Here is a 15,367-nt window from a genome sequence, read left to right as displayed (position 1 = left end):
GAGATTGTGCATGCAGTAGCCCTTGGACCAGTCCAAACAGGACAGGACATTAAAAATGTGCTCTACACCGCAGCCGGGGACAATGGGGCTACCTGGAGCCTTTGGCAGAAAGCACCAGGGGAGACTCGGGGTCGACCCCTAGGATTCTGTAGTCAAGGATATAAAGGCTCTGAGGCCAGCTATACTCCAGCTGAAAAAGAAATCTTGGCAGCATATGAAGGAGTTAGAGCTGCTTCAGAAGTAATTGGTACTGAAGCACAGCTCCTCCTGGCGCCCCGATTACCAGTACTGGGCTGGATGTTCAAGGGTAAAGTTCCTTCTACTCATCATGCCACCGATGCTACCTGGAGTAAGTGGGTTGCCTTAATCATGTAGCGAGCTCGAATAGGAAACCCAAATCACCCAGGAATCGTAGAAGTGATCACAAATTGCCCTGAAGGCAAAGACTTTGGAATGCCACCACAGGAGGTGGTAACATGTGCTGAGGAAGCTCCACCATATAATGAACTCTCAGATAATGAGAAACAGTATGCCTTGTTTACTGATGGGTCTTGTCGTATTGTAGGAAAACATGGAAGGTGGAAGGCTGCTGTGTGGAGTCCTACACAACAAGTCGCAGAAGCTGCTGAAGGACAAGGTGAATCGAGTCAATTTGCAGAGGTAAAAGCCATCCAGCTGGCGTTAGATGTTGCTGAACGAGAAAAGTGGCCAGTACTCTATCTCTATACTGACTCATGGATGGTGGCAAATGCTCTGTGGGGATGGTTAAAGCAGTGGAAACAGAGCAACTGGCAGCGCAGAGGTAAACCCATCTGCGCTGCTGAGCTGTGGCAAGACATTGCTGACCGGATACTGAACCTAGTCATAAAGGTACGTCACGTAGATGCCCATGTACCCATGAGTCAGGCCACCGAGGAACATCAAAACAATCAGCAAGCAGATCAGGCTGCTAAAATTTTCCAGACAGACTTGGACTGGGAACATAAAGGTGAACTATTCTTAGCTCGGTGGGCCCATGACACTTCAGGTCATCAAGGAAGGGATGCAACATATAAATGGGCCCGTGACCGAGGGGTGGATTTAACCATGGATGCTATTGCGCAGGTTATCCACGACTGTGAAACATGCACCGAAATCAAGCAAGCTAAATGGTTAAAACCTTTGTGGTATGGGGGACGATGGCTGAAATATAAGTATGGGGAAGCCTGGCAAATTGATTACATCACACTTCCTCAAACTCGCCAAGGTAAGCTCTATGTGCTTGCAATGGTGGAAGCAAGCACCGGATGGTTGGAAACCTATGCCATACCTCGTGCCACTGCCTGGAATACCATCCTGGGCCTTGCAAAGCAAGTCTTGTGGTGACATGGTACTCCAGAGAGAATTGAGTCAGACAATGGGACTCATTTTAAAAACAATCTTCTAAGTAATTGGGCAAAAGAACATGGCATTGAGTGGATATATCATATCCCCTATCATGCACCAGCCTTTGGGAAGACTGAGCAATACAATGGACTGTTAAAAACCACCCTAAAAGCTATAGGAGGTGGAACCTTTAAAAATTGGGACAAGCATTTAGAGCAAGCCACCTGGTTAGTTAACACCAGGGGGTCCATCAATCGAGCTGGTCCTCCTCAGTCAGACCTTTTACATACTGTGGAAGGGGATAAAGTCCCTGTGGTGCACGAAAGGAATTTGTTAGGGAAAACTGTTTGGGTTTTTCCTGCTTCAGGCAAAAGCAAACCCACTCATGGGACTGTTTTTGCCCAAGGACGTGGACGTACTTGGTGGGTGATGCTGCAGAAAGGAGAAGTGCAATGTGTACCCCAAGGGAATTTAACCCTTGGTGAGAATACTCAATCCTGAGCTGTATGATACTGATCACTACATAATACGAAGTGTTCCGTATATGTTTTTCAGAATAACACAGTGGTGATGAAACCTGAGCTACCTTCATCAAGTAGCATCCAGCAAGCTCTTCAAGATGAACATGCTACCCATGGGCACAAACCACAATGAATTTCATACTATCTTTCCTGCCCTGAGATGAGATGCTGCGATCCATGAACTAAGTGGACTTAACCTTTTGTATATAAACATAAACCGTAGATGAGTGACCTGCATGTGTCCATATTATATATATAATCTATGTGTGTGTAGATTTGATAGATGAAAGTAATAGTAACCCGAGCAACATGCAAATGGTATGGAATAAGGGGTGGAATGTCCTGTTTTGAGGTAAAACAGAACCAATTTTGGTCAGTAACTTTGCTTCTTAGCTAGGCCTCTCTAACTACTGAAATTAACAGCATATTGTGCAGACAACGTTCTCTCTCTCAGAGTGGCAAGACCTATGTTTAAAGTTGATGTCCAGGCACGGTATGCAGAGAGGCTCTTGCATATACTTATTGCTGTAACAACCAAGGCCAACCAACTTTGTTATTTGCCCCGTTGGAGGGTCGGAAGCGGAAAAGCACAGTGGGGTGCCACCTGCAGGGAGGAACGGACAGGACAGGTGACCCAAAACTGACCAACAGTGTATTCCATCCCATCTGCTCAGTATAAAGGCTGAGGATCAAAGGGTCAGCAGGCTCCTCCTTCAATGGCCAACATCTGAGGACTCTGTTCGTCTGCCTTTGATCCTGATCCTGAATGCAGATCTGGAATACAGTTCCCATCCGTCACCAAGTCCAGCCTAGGACTGCCCCAGTGCCAGCCAGTGTCATGATTGTCATCTCGGGAGCTTGATACGGTTTTGTATATATTTCATTATTTCTTTTTATTTTATTATTAATATTCCATTTAAGTAGTTCAGTTTCTTCTAAACTCGTAAGTCTCTTTTTCCCCCTCTGCCTCTCTCTTTGAAGAGGGGTAGAGGGGAGCATCTGTCGGTCCCATCTAGGGTCCCCCAGGCACCCAGTAGCTGATTTGGCCTAAACCACGACAAAAAGGAACACCATTAATGTCACCATTTTGCTTTTCCTTTTCTGATGCTATTGGACTAAGATGTGCAAGAATACTTGCATAATTAAAAATAACATTATAATTGGGTCTAAACTCACTTGACAGTTTCTTACCGAGTAGTAGTGGCAAGGTGCCTTGAAACAAGACATGTCTTTATGAATCTAGACAAGTGTTACAAGTATACCACGGGTGCATGGTTTCTCTCTTCTTTCCTGTATTAAAGAATTTGATTTGATAGCAAGTACTTTCTGCTGTAAAATTATTTGAAAGAGCAGTGATGTGCTGTAACCCTGAGCTTGACATCCTGAAACCTTGTGAATTCCTTTCTTGAGGGATGTTTGCCTTGTCATCCAACTTGGTTTTGTTCCTGTAACCAGTTAAAGAATTGAAAAGTATGAAGTTGCTTGGATCCAAGGTATGCAGCTAGATATGCAATTGTGTGAATGGAGTTTCCAAAAGAATGGAGGTAACAAACCATAAAAGCCTCTGAAGACTGAAATGTTTGTCATGTTTTAAAACATCAACAGCAGAAATGGAAAATGAGTAGCTAAGTCTATTACAATTCTGTGAATGCCAACATCACTAAATGTTTCACCTTTTTTTTTTTAATAAAGTTACATAAAATGTTTGCTAATAGGAAATATAAAATTTTCAGGCAGCTGCATTTCCTGTTAGTTCCAGTACTAGGCAAATCCTTCTTTGTTTTTGTTTGGGAAATGGTGGCTTCCTCTACAACCATTGCTTTTATATTTAGATAGTTCTGAAATTGTTTTTTTCTCCCAGATTGGAACAGTGGAATGAGTGAAATCCTGGCAATGAATATGTTGTTGCAATAGGGCTACATTTTTGTTACTGCAAAACCATGAATTCATCTTCTTGTAGGATTAAACGGGTAAGAGCTTGTGCATCTAACTTAGCCTTTAAATCCTTAAGTAACATAAGTTTCATGGGTCACTTTAGTATTCCAGGGCAAAAGGGAATATAAACAAAGTCAAAACATAAGTGATAATTTCTGGATAAGCCAGGCAAACAGTGAACATGCTCTAAAAAAATGAGACAGGATGTCTGATCCTTTGTAGAACAGCTCTTAACCAAGCTTACACTGCAAATCTCAAGCTGTAGTAGTATGGCTAGTTAAGGAAGTGAATTTATCGTTTTAATTATGAAGTAAGTCCCTGCACTTCAAGATTAATCACAAATTTTTGAATCATGTATTTTTTCCGGCTGATATTAGAGTAATTACTCAAGTAATTACTAATTAGATACCATGTATCTGTCTTACACTGTCTACATAAATGTTTTGACACTATAGTTACCTTTTAAAGTAATTAGGAGAGCTTAGAGGAAATAAGGTCATCTAGAAATAAAAGCTATCCAATGAATAGCCAAAGCCATCTCTGAGTTCTGACATTGTTGACTTGGAAAAAGCAATACAGCAAAGATGCATACAGAGCACTTGGGACTTGCTCGTGGTCAGCTTGGCTTTTACTGCCATCTACTGAAATACCAGCATCTCTCCCGTAGCCAATAAATTATTTACAGCTGCTGTGTTAGAGGGTAATGCCGGAGGCCACTTAGTAAGACAGATGACCCTTGTAGGTATTGGAGGTGACCATCCAGAGTGCCAAACACCAACCCTAGTAGACAGAGACCCTTATACTGGACTATGTCAGCCCCCACTGAAGGATAGCAGCCACCCAACCTCTATCTGTAATGAGGGTCTGGAAAATTTTCCGTATCTGCTGTTCTATAGTAAGCTTGTCAAGAGGTGGGCAGCTCCTTCCTGCTCCCACTGCTGCTCTGTCACCATTCCCCCTCCCAGAGAACCTAAAGGATGCTACCTACTGGGAGCCATCATAACTTACTTGGCCAGTTGTTTTAGGACTCAGAAATATCACTTGCCAGGTTGACACAAGTCCATCCTATTTATGATCCACCTTTCACTAGGCTCCCAGCTTTTCAAAAATCTAATGGAGCTACAAATATAAATGCATAAACATGTTGTTAAAAAAAAAAAAAAAGTCAAGGTATTAGAGCCACGGATTGAGCCAAAACCTTTGACTTGAGAAGACATCAACATCCTTCAGATTTTACGACAAAAAGACTAGCATGAACAGAGACAGAAAACTCATTAATAGTATTATTACTTGACTGAATGAAAAAGGAGTTAAGGTAATTCACATCAAAGCTGGAATTACAACCTGAACAAAATCACTTCAAACTAAAACATAACCTCTGGACAGGAACAGCTATTGATAAAGCTCTGCTTTGGCTCTCCATTACCAGAGAGCTCTCTGTGAAAACCTCTGCAGCAAATCACACAATAAGATTCATATATCTGGCAGACTAAAATGATGGGTCAAGAGTGCACAACTCCAGACTGATAAACATCAGAAGGGCCACTTTGATACTTCATTGCTGTGCATCAGCATTTCAAGTTAGTCCTGCTTATCATGACATCTTTACCAAGTTGTTTCATCTCATTACGTAAGTAATCCGCGCAGCATTCTCCAGCCACTCCAGTTTCAGAAGGTGTTTAATCTTTTGTAGTGCAAAATCCCTACCTGTTAGAGTCTCGTTACACCTCCAGTTTCAAAAAAAAAAACCCACTATGGATACCTTTGTAAAATTACCAATTCATGCTAACCTAGAAAATAAACAAAGAGCATGCTTGGCTTACCCTCCTTGGCACGTGCTATGTTCTCATCACGTACCATGTCACTGCAACAAAGCTCTCTTGGGAACACTGGTCTTCACCCCATCTCTCAGCACAGATAACTCTGTGCCCTGCTGTACCAATGCAGGACAAGGGTCAGTATTTCCTTCAGTTAAGATTTTAGACATGTGGTTTATAAACAGAGACGGAAAAAAAGCTGTTTTTCATTTAACATTTTCAGGGGCTGAAACTGACAATTTCAAAAATTCAACTTATTTCGAGTTACTGCTTAAGAAAAAAAGCCCATGTCCCCGCAACACTTGCACCATGTGGCCCATTCCAGCCTTTATTAGAATAATTACAACTAAAATAAACATGGCACTTATATTTTCACAGCAGAACAAGCATCCTAGGAAGTAATGGGCTACAAAGCTATAGTAATACAGTGGAAAAAAAACCCCCAAAATTAAATAAACCAAACCCAAAGCTTGCTGCAGACATTACAGCTGCTTCTGCATGGAAACCACAACTTTCAGGACAGCAGAGTGCCATGCAGAGGCAGCGACAGCACCATTCTATGCTCAGAGAACTGGGGGACTGTCACACCAAACATGGTATCACCTAATTGTGTCCTAAGCCAGACTGAAAGCAGAAGCTGGGGAAATGAAGGTGGTTCACAGTCCTACTCAGCTCCCTTCTTCCAGCACAGCAAGTAGTTGATTGCCTCCATTCAGACAATGGGTGCACAATCACTGAGCCATCTGGGCTTCCATTGCCTGTGCTGTCCATTCTGGGGCTGTCTGACTTATCTTCTCCAGCAGGTTGTTAACCTGGAAGCACAGTGACTGAATCTGCTTGTCCCAAGTTGGTAAAGCTTCACGAGCTGGAAAAAAAAAACAAACAAAAAACAACCCATACAAAACAATGTAAGTCTTAGCAATTCCCTTGCTTTTTCAACTCCAACCTTTTCTTCTGCCATTGCCCTCACCTACCTCACAGAAGCCTTCCTTGCAGCTACATCACGCTCATTTCTGTATTTAAAAGCTACAATGATTTTGGCTGTCTGTTACAAGCCTAACTCCTGCATTGCAAAGTAGAATTGAACAGAGAACTTCCTGGTGAACCTGTTCCTACAAGGAGACCGATGAAATAGATTCACACTTTCCTGTGGGTAAGAGAATGCATAGTAGGGAGGCTGCGTAAAGTGTGATCCTCCATTAAGGGAAAGTCTGCCACCTCCTGGCCACAGCAAGACACAGCGAGCTCACTTCAGATGGAAGATAAAAGTTAATTTCCTTATCCTGTAAGGCAGCAACTCAAAAAGGTCACTCAGAATGGTGCTAAAATAAATAAATTACTGTGGTTGAACTTACTCTCAAAATGAACAATTCCGTCAATCTGATCAATGAATCCATTCATGCGACCCTCTGTTATCATCTGAGAAGCTATCTTTTCTGCCTGAAATAATGAAGAGAAAGATGTTAGAAACTTCTACCATTCTGAAAGAAGTTAAAAATTAAGAATTCATAGTCTTTATGGGTTTTTCAACATCTCCACACATGGAGGGGGGGAATCGTACAGGCAACACTAATTATGAAATTGTCCTGGTTTGAGGTGAAACAGGACCAATGACAGGAGCATCTGTTGGTCCCACCTTGGGTCCCCCATGTCCCCAGTAGCTGATTTGGCCTAAACCACGACAGAAATGATTAGACATACTATCAGTGGCATCTAACTCCACTATTGTTCATTTAACATCATGTACCCTTTCTTCTCATAAGATGTGCTAGATATTTAACCTTCCTCATAATATGGAATATTTAATTATTTTGTAATATTGAACTAATTTTCCTAATATTTACCACAGCTATTATCTCATGTCTTTGATGCTCCTTGTTTTCACAAAAGATGTAGAAAACTGATACCTTAGCTGCAGGGATCTCTAGTAATGCTCCAAGCTCTTCAAAAGTAATGTTGTTGTAAAGTTTGCTCGCAGATAGTAAGTTGTGCTCAATAACAGCTCTGTCCAGGATACTGGATCCTTAGGGGTTAGATGAGAAAAAAAAAAATCCATTATTATAAGATTGAAATACTTGGTTTATATTGTAAAGCAGATGGAAAATGCTTTTTTCCCCCCAAGGATTATGTATGCAGAAGGTCAAGATGCATCTGCCTTGCATCAACATTATGCTATGCAGAAGAAAGTGAACAAAAAGAAATGGATGGCATGTGGTTAGTTTTAAGACAGCTAGCTTAAACTCTTTTATTTGATTTCTAGAATAATCAAGTGGAGCCCTTGATTTTGCTACAAGACTCAACATCTGAATTGAGGGAGTTTGACCTCCTGTGATCAGTTTCTAGCTTGCCAAATGGAAAGACCATTGCTTTTTTTTTTTTTCTTAATTCATTACAGCTCTTAGGAGTACAATTAACCTCTCTCTTACTGTGCTTGTATGGTGATAAACTCTCATCTAATTTCTCTCTTCTTGATTTAACAATTCAACTCATTTTCCCCTTAACCTCTACTTGAAAATAAGCACATTATTAAATACCAACTAACCTGCACTCTTTACCTTATATGGACAAACAGTACAAGTTATAAATAAACAACAAATTGACCCAAGGAAAGGTCTGTAGCTTATTAAGTACCTTTAACCAGTTTTCAACTCTGCAATAACACAGTTGTTTATTTGTCCTTAATCAAGTATTGTTCATCAGGAAGTTTTTCTGGATTAAGAGGTATTTCATGCTTATGTATTTTTTTACTTCAATATTCTTCTAATTTAGGAAATTAAGACCAGTGTGTTTAGGATTCCAGCGTAGTCATTAATTCATGTTATTTCTCACTGTTCAGAGGTTCCAGGAAGAACAGAGCTAGTAAGACGTCAGTGAGACAGATCAGAAAACAATTTGGAGACAGTGTGAGGTCCAAGTCATCCCCTCACTATTTGTCGTCTTCCCGTCAAGTCAGGAAGCAGTTCAAATAAATTTATCATCCACACAGACCATTTACAGCCTACATGCACATCACGTGTTTCTAGGCATCCTATTTATAACAGTGCCTTAGAACTGGAGAAGCTCAAAAGGACAGAGACTCAAAGTATGAGGCAAGGTTAGAAATACTGGGATGTTGTCAGTGAAGAGGACGGTACATGGACAGAGAAACAAGATTTTTACAAGTTATCTTCTAGAAGAGTATTTCAAAACCTTAAATAGACAATGCGAAAGATGAACTGCAGCTAAGAAGCTTTAATAGTAAAGAAGCTTTACTCATGACGGTAACATGCTGGGAAATAATTTTAAAATAATCATATAAGCAATAGTAAATTCTTTTCCATCACTCTTCTTGACTGCATTGTCAAGAAATCCAACTCCTGTGGATGAACACCTAGCATTATAAGGATTTAGAGAAAAACGTACCATCGGCTGTAGTTGCTTTCTGGTGAGGCATTAGCATAGCTGCAAACTCTTGCAGTTGATTTCCACGGATAATTCTGTCGAGATACATTTTCTCCAAGATCCCATAGGCTGCAAGTTGTTGGCATCTCTCATCCTTGAACAGTGTAGCAAGCATGCGAGAACGCTGCTGTCCTAGGAGAGTCACGAAGAATCCTCATAAATGATCACCAAAGCATTGAGTATTTAGAGGTAAACAACAGAAAGTTATCATCTTTTTTCTCAATATATGCAATTAACCAACAAAGCTCTACTAAAGAAGGAACTCAATTGTGTTCCGTTCCAAAACACTGTTTGCCACTGACCATCTTTTGCATCTTTAGCCAAGATGCCACCGTATCACTGGCAAAGACATGGAAGTAAACCAACTCTGAGTTAACAGTATGCCAACAGGTAATTTTGACACCATGTTCACTATTTCAGATTCCTCACCAGATCTTAGTGACAAGATTGCTCCCCACAAGTAATGTACAAGCTGACTTGCTTCAGGGGATATGAAATACCTATGTTGCGTCTTTTATACCAAAAGGTGTATTTTACCTGCTGATGCCAAAATAGTACAATGCAAAGCATGCTTCAATGCCTCCAGTCGCTCAGTTTCATGGACTATGCTCTTATAGGAGAGCTCATTGTATCTTTGGGCAGCCTCAATGAACTTTCTTCTGTAATCAAGAACTCGAGCATAGCAAACCTAGAAGGAAAGTACGTCTCAGAAAAAGAAAACTAACAGGGGTGGCTGCATAATGTAAGTGTGTATAAATTGCTACATGACAGCTCTCATAAATATTGTTGTACTGTTTCCTAGGGAAATCTATGTCTTTGAACGATTAGCTTGACTTGTAAAGCCGTTGCTTAAGTATACGTGCAAAGCAACTGAAAGGGCATTTCCCAGCACTATTCACATGTTAAACACTGCAAATATCTGAATGCCAGAAACTAAGTAAACAAAATATTGTACAGCGTTATTGTACTTATATAAGCCTCCCCTTCACTACTGACATTGACAGCTACCACTTAGGTAGCAATTTACATGTTTCAAGTGTTTGCTTTCCCCTTTCAGGGCTGTAACAGCATCTGGTATTTCTCATCTCCCTTCCTTTGTGTTTTTCTAATGCTTACAGAAAATATTTACACTTCCAAAGGAGTGCACAAAACACAGCATGCAGGGAGAAAAAAAGGGAAAACCAACAAACTAAAACCACCACACCCTGAGTTAAAGCTCATGGCACATCTGCTTTGTGCTGCAGAATTTTAAACACTTGATTGGTACTGTCACACTATAGTTATCACTCACTGCTCTTCCCAGTTACTAAAATGGTTTGAGAAATTAGTGTATGAACTATGTATGCAGTTAACCCACAAATAAGCAGAAGGCAAGCACTTACTTCACCAATTGAGACTGAAAGCTACTTTTATGGATGGGACTTACTATTTAATTACTGTTGGGGGTGGAGGGGTCCTCTGTTGTCCCTAATACTGGACATGATTTTTTTTCCCCTCTTAGATTTACAGACAAAGGTGGAGGCAGTATCAACAATATTTCAGATGTTCTGAAGCCTAAGTTTTATTTTCAATCAGTAAAGCTGGCATTTAAGGAACCTTTACAGACTTATCTCCAAATCATAAGGAATGAGCTGTTTAATTATTGCTAAGATGTAGCTCACAAGCTCCCAAAACCATTTAGAAACTTTTCCCTTTGCATTTTTTCTCATTATGAAAGTTTTAGTGTCATTGCATAAAAACATCTCAATGTGGAATCATCTCCCTCTAGAAAGACAAAGCAATAAAGCAAGCTACAGAACCTTATAATGGATTTGCAGCTGTTCGTTAGTTGATTCGTTCTGAAGCAGGGAAGCTCGATTAATATAAGCTTCTGCTTGAACTGGGTCATCATCCTCCAGATATAGCCTGGCAATTTTCAGGTAGGTCTCCAGTTTATAATCTACATTGTATTGTCTGTAGAGAAAGAGAAAAGGAAGTACTCAGAGTTACTCCACAACCACCCTTGCTCTTAGCTGTTCTAAACATATATTAGATTCTTAAGCACTTGGCAATGTTTGCTTTACCCTCTTTTCTTCTTCCCTAACACCAAAATTAGTGCTCCCTGCTCAGGGTAAGGAAATTTGAGATGAATACTAATATAGAACTGGCTCCTACAAACACCAGTAGAAATAACGCTGTCCACCAAGACACAAATATACACTCAAATAATCTGTTTTTAGTGGATTTTAAGTTTGCTGTAAGTGGTGAGCCACTTGGGTTAAGAAGCAAACTTGCATTGGAACAAATAGGTGCTAAACAGGCAAAACCTACAGCAATTCCTTCTACGTGCATACAGAGAAAGAAGATAGGAAGGACAGACAGAGAAAAGTAACAGCAAGGGTTCTAGGCTTAGAAAAATAAAAACAACACACAAAAAACCTCAACTGCATTTGTTAATACCCAATTTCAAACGATGTCTGCATTTTGAACTGTAAAGGCAAACACACGGAAGAACTGCCACTTTTCAAACACCTTTCAATAACCATAGAAGCATTTTTGTAAAATACTGTCAAAAAGGCTTTTTATCAACAAGACTAATAAATAGTGCAAAACTTCTGGCACAGTATTCTGACTCACCAAAATACTGTAATGTATAATGTGATGTATAGTCATCAAGCTATACTTTTGTCATCTGGCAAGAGTTTGGCCTGAACTACTGAAACTCTAGGAAAATATGCAACCCCAAAATTCTCACTCACTGGTCTAGTTAAGTACAAAAGGAGCAAGTATATTGAACAACATGTACTATGACTAGCACAGTACTTACTTTTGCCCTGTTTCCAAAGGGATCCCCACCAATACTTGTGCTGCATTTCTCCAGTCTTCTTCTTTCTCATAGATTGATGCAAGATGTTGCCTTATTGAAGCGACCTAAACAATAATAAAATCAATAGCAAATGCTATAGAAGTTGAATGGTTCTGTATTAACTTTCACAGTATTTGTTCTTGTTCGTGAATCCCCTCAGCTTCAAAGATACAGCAACGTGCATGCATGCAACCATGTCAGGAGTCCTGCATTGGACTCCTGGATCAAGCTTTAATACCAAGGTTTTTAAATATGAGTGCTGATTTGAAGCGTTTCCACTTAAGCTTGTGACAAGATAAAAGGAATTTATCTTCAGGGAGTGAGAAGTAAATGTTTTATAAAGCTTTTTAAAAGATGAAATGAGGCTTTAAGAACTAGAGCACCAAGACTCACAAGCCATTTCTTGCAGTTATAACTCATATCATGCCTGTGAGATATAAATGCAGGAACTTCTACTTTGTAGAGCAGCTGTCAACAGCTAAAATATCAGTGTTTACAATCTGGGGTTTATAAGCAGAAGTGCGGCTAAAAAAAATAAACCATCTGATGTCTTGGATTTAATTTATACATAATCATAATAACATATAGACGAGCATGTTCAGTTAGGACTTGGAGTAAAACCAGCTTAAAAAGACAAGAGACAAAGACGAGCAAATACAAATCATGACAGAAACTGCCTTGCTTCTCAAATACTAGATTCTAAACGCTTTTTATATAAACATCTGTAAGAACTCTCAGATGATGGTGAATACTCATACAACAAAACAAAGAACTGAAAAAGAACCGCAGCACTTTCAGTAGTTAACTAGAATTGGGTTTTCAAGAAAACATTGTTTTCATGGTGAAATGATTATGGCTAAAATACACAAATACACAGAGATATTTATTTTGAAACAAAAACTATTTGTCAAGATGCTTCTCTCTTTAAATCACCTGCCTGTTCCATTAGTTGGGTAAAATGCAATACAACGACTACCAGTGTCTCTTAACAGTAACTCCAGTAGCTCAAGTATTCTTTCATTGTAAGAAGCCGTTTTCTGGTAGCAGAGGAATTACATGCCCAGCATCCTGACAAAGAGACAAAGTCTGTATTCTTTGCATGGTCCTAAGCTCAGGTTTTGCATGTACAGGAATGCAAAATGGGAGTCTAAGTAGGAATATCTGTTTTGAATAGCTTTTTTAGAGGCTTAAAATAGTCAGCAGATAAGGGGAAAAAACCCAAAGCCAAGCCTGCAAATCAAAAACCCCTTGCCATTGATCTCTCACCTGCTCTTCAAATGAAATAACTCTAGGCTGTATCTTTTCCAAGGTGAAGTGGTAAATTTCTTTGGCCGTGCTGTCAGGAAGACTCGGAAGATGGGTACAGAAATCTGTCAGTAACTGACGTGAGATCACTAGACTGACATTCTCATTCACCACTGGTTCAGAGACACATGGAAGAAAAAAAATATAAGATGGATGCAACACTTGTCAGTGCCTTCACTGTGATAACTTGATTTTATATTAAATTCGAATATTTCAAGTTTTTAAATCTGTATCCAAGTGATGGGGGTTTTTTTCTTTGTTTTTAAAAGGTGATTTTTTTTCTCAGAAACAGTTTGTTTGCACTAGAAGTCACCAGAGTTCTAACCCCTGACAAATAATAATGAATTTCTCACTTAGATTTATAGTTTAGAGAGATGTTTCATTCTGAATCACTGTTGTCAGTTGCTGAAACATCTTGGACAGAGTAAACCTTTATGCTAAATTTCACTAGGTTTATTCTCAACTTAAAAAAAATTACAACAGGTATACTTTATAGATGTATTCAATAAGCCAAACGTCCAGCACAACACCAAAAAAAAAATCCTAACCATTTCTTCTTGACAGTTTTTCAAACTAACTTGACACAGAGGAAGAATGAGGTTGTTAGTTTAAATACCGCCTGGAATCCAGTATCAATTTCAGCATTCAACAGAGACTACTTTATGTTTTTACCTTCCAACACTGTCACACCAACAGGTTGAAAAGTTATAACTTACAAAGCTTACAAGTCCATTTGCCCTTAACTTCTGAATGTGGTGATGATGGTTCCTCTTCTACTTGTGTTTGAGTTCCAGTAGGACCAAAATATTATGTATTTATGTAGCTTCAGGTAGAGTTAACAAATATGCAATCCCACAGACCTCTGGCCTTCTTCACTCAATGTGCAACCGATTGTACCAGATGCACTTACTTGCTTCTACAAAAGCTTTCAAAGCTTCAAGTTGTTCTGCACCCGGCAGCTGAATGGCTTTTTCCAATATCTGACGATATCTGTCCACAGATTTAAAAAAAAAAATTTAAAAAAATCACTGTCATAGGGCACATTTTTTCACTAACAAGTTTTGTTTTCTGCTTATTTTCTATGTCAGAGCCCTACTTTTGCTTGTATTTTCTATATCTTTGAGGCGGCAATTTTCCAAAGTGTCCATGCTGAAATGTCAGGAACATTTACCTGGAATTGGTATTTGGCTCTTTTAAAATCCCAAGACTAGAGTCTCAGATAACACAGTTCATCAATTTGCTATTCATGAATACATGTGCAATTTTGAAAGATAAAAAAAAAATAATAAAATCACATCCCTAGGATAGTACATAGAAAAAGTAATGCAAACTACATTGGACGTGGATTAAGACCAATAAAGTTAGTCAAGTGTTCAAAATGCCATATTCAATAAGAATGAGAAACAGTGATGCGAGTGGGAGGTAAACAGCATGTTATGGCCACTTGACATGAGCATAGGTACAGACTATGCATTCTTAAGTATTTATTCCTGCAAAAATAGCAATTTAACTTTGCCTGGGCCATAACCTCAGTGTGTGAAATACTGATGAAGTACTACATTCACATTGAAGCCACATTTTGAGGCGAATATTCCCAAGTTCTTACATGAAACTCCTAAAAGTGAAGCAATTCCGCTAGAAAATAAGCACCTGCACTGAGACTTGAAGAATTTCAGTTGACTGATCCACATCTGACTGAACCCTCGGGGGAGAGCAAAATCTATGTTACACACTGCACTGTGAGTAGCTCAAACCCCAAGGTTTGCCATCCAAAATACCCACCTAATGAAAATTATAATAACAACAACAACAACAATAATAATAGAGTTACTGACATATCTACAGCAGTCGAGGAAAAAAAATTGCCCGACCTATCAGTTTCGCACAGCCGACGGGCAGGCAGCCGAACTCTGAGGGGCGGCGCGCAGACACGAGGGAGATAAGGCGAAAAGGGCTAAGGCCCCACGCGGGAGTCTGCGCTAGGACACCACCAGCACAGAGCAAGCCGTTATTAGAAATAAAAAGTAAATTAAAAAAGACAGAATCGTGAGATGAAGTCTTTCTTTGTTTCTTCTTTTTATTTGAAGACGCGCGGCCGTTGGGCAAGAGCCGCCTCGCCTGCCCGGGGCCCGACGACC

General features: G+C 39.8%; 1 protein-coding gene across 1 annotated transcript; it reads right to left on the bottom strand.

The window, feature by feature from the left end:
- Nucleotides 1–5,950: 5,950 nt before the first annotated feature.
- On the bottom strand, nucleotides 5,951–14,227 carry COPS4 (COP9 signalosome subunit 4; the record flags this gene model as incomplete). Its single annotated transcript, XM_009887560.1, has 9 exons — nucleotides 5,951–6,503; nucleotides 6,994–7,078; nucleotides 7,546–7,661; nucleotides 9,041–9,211; nucleotides 9,617–9,767; nucleotides 10,879–11,032; nucleotides 11,886–11,989; nucleotides 13,191–13,342; nucleotides 14,140–14,227. Coding segments are annotated over 9 exons (1,155 nt in total), but the record flags the coding sequence as incomplete, so codon positions are not given.
- Between the last annotated feature and the right edge of the window lie 1,140 nt (nucleotides 14,228–15,367).

This window comes from Charadrius vociferus, unplaced genomic scaffold (genome assembly GCF_000708025.1).
Source record: "Charadrius vociferus isolate BGI_N301 unplaced genomic scaffold, ASM70802v2 scaffold896, whole genome shotgun sequence".
Lineage (NCBI taxonomy): Eukaryota > Metazoa > Chordata > Aves > Charadriiformes > Charadriidae > Charadrius > Charadrius vociferus.
The sequence above is the reverse complement of the archived record's forward strand: the minus strand, read 5'-3'. Positions and strand labels throughout refer to the sequence as shown.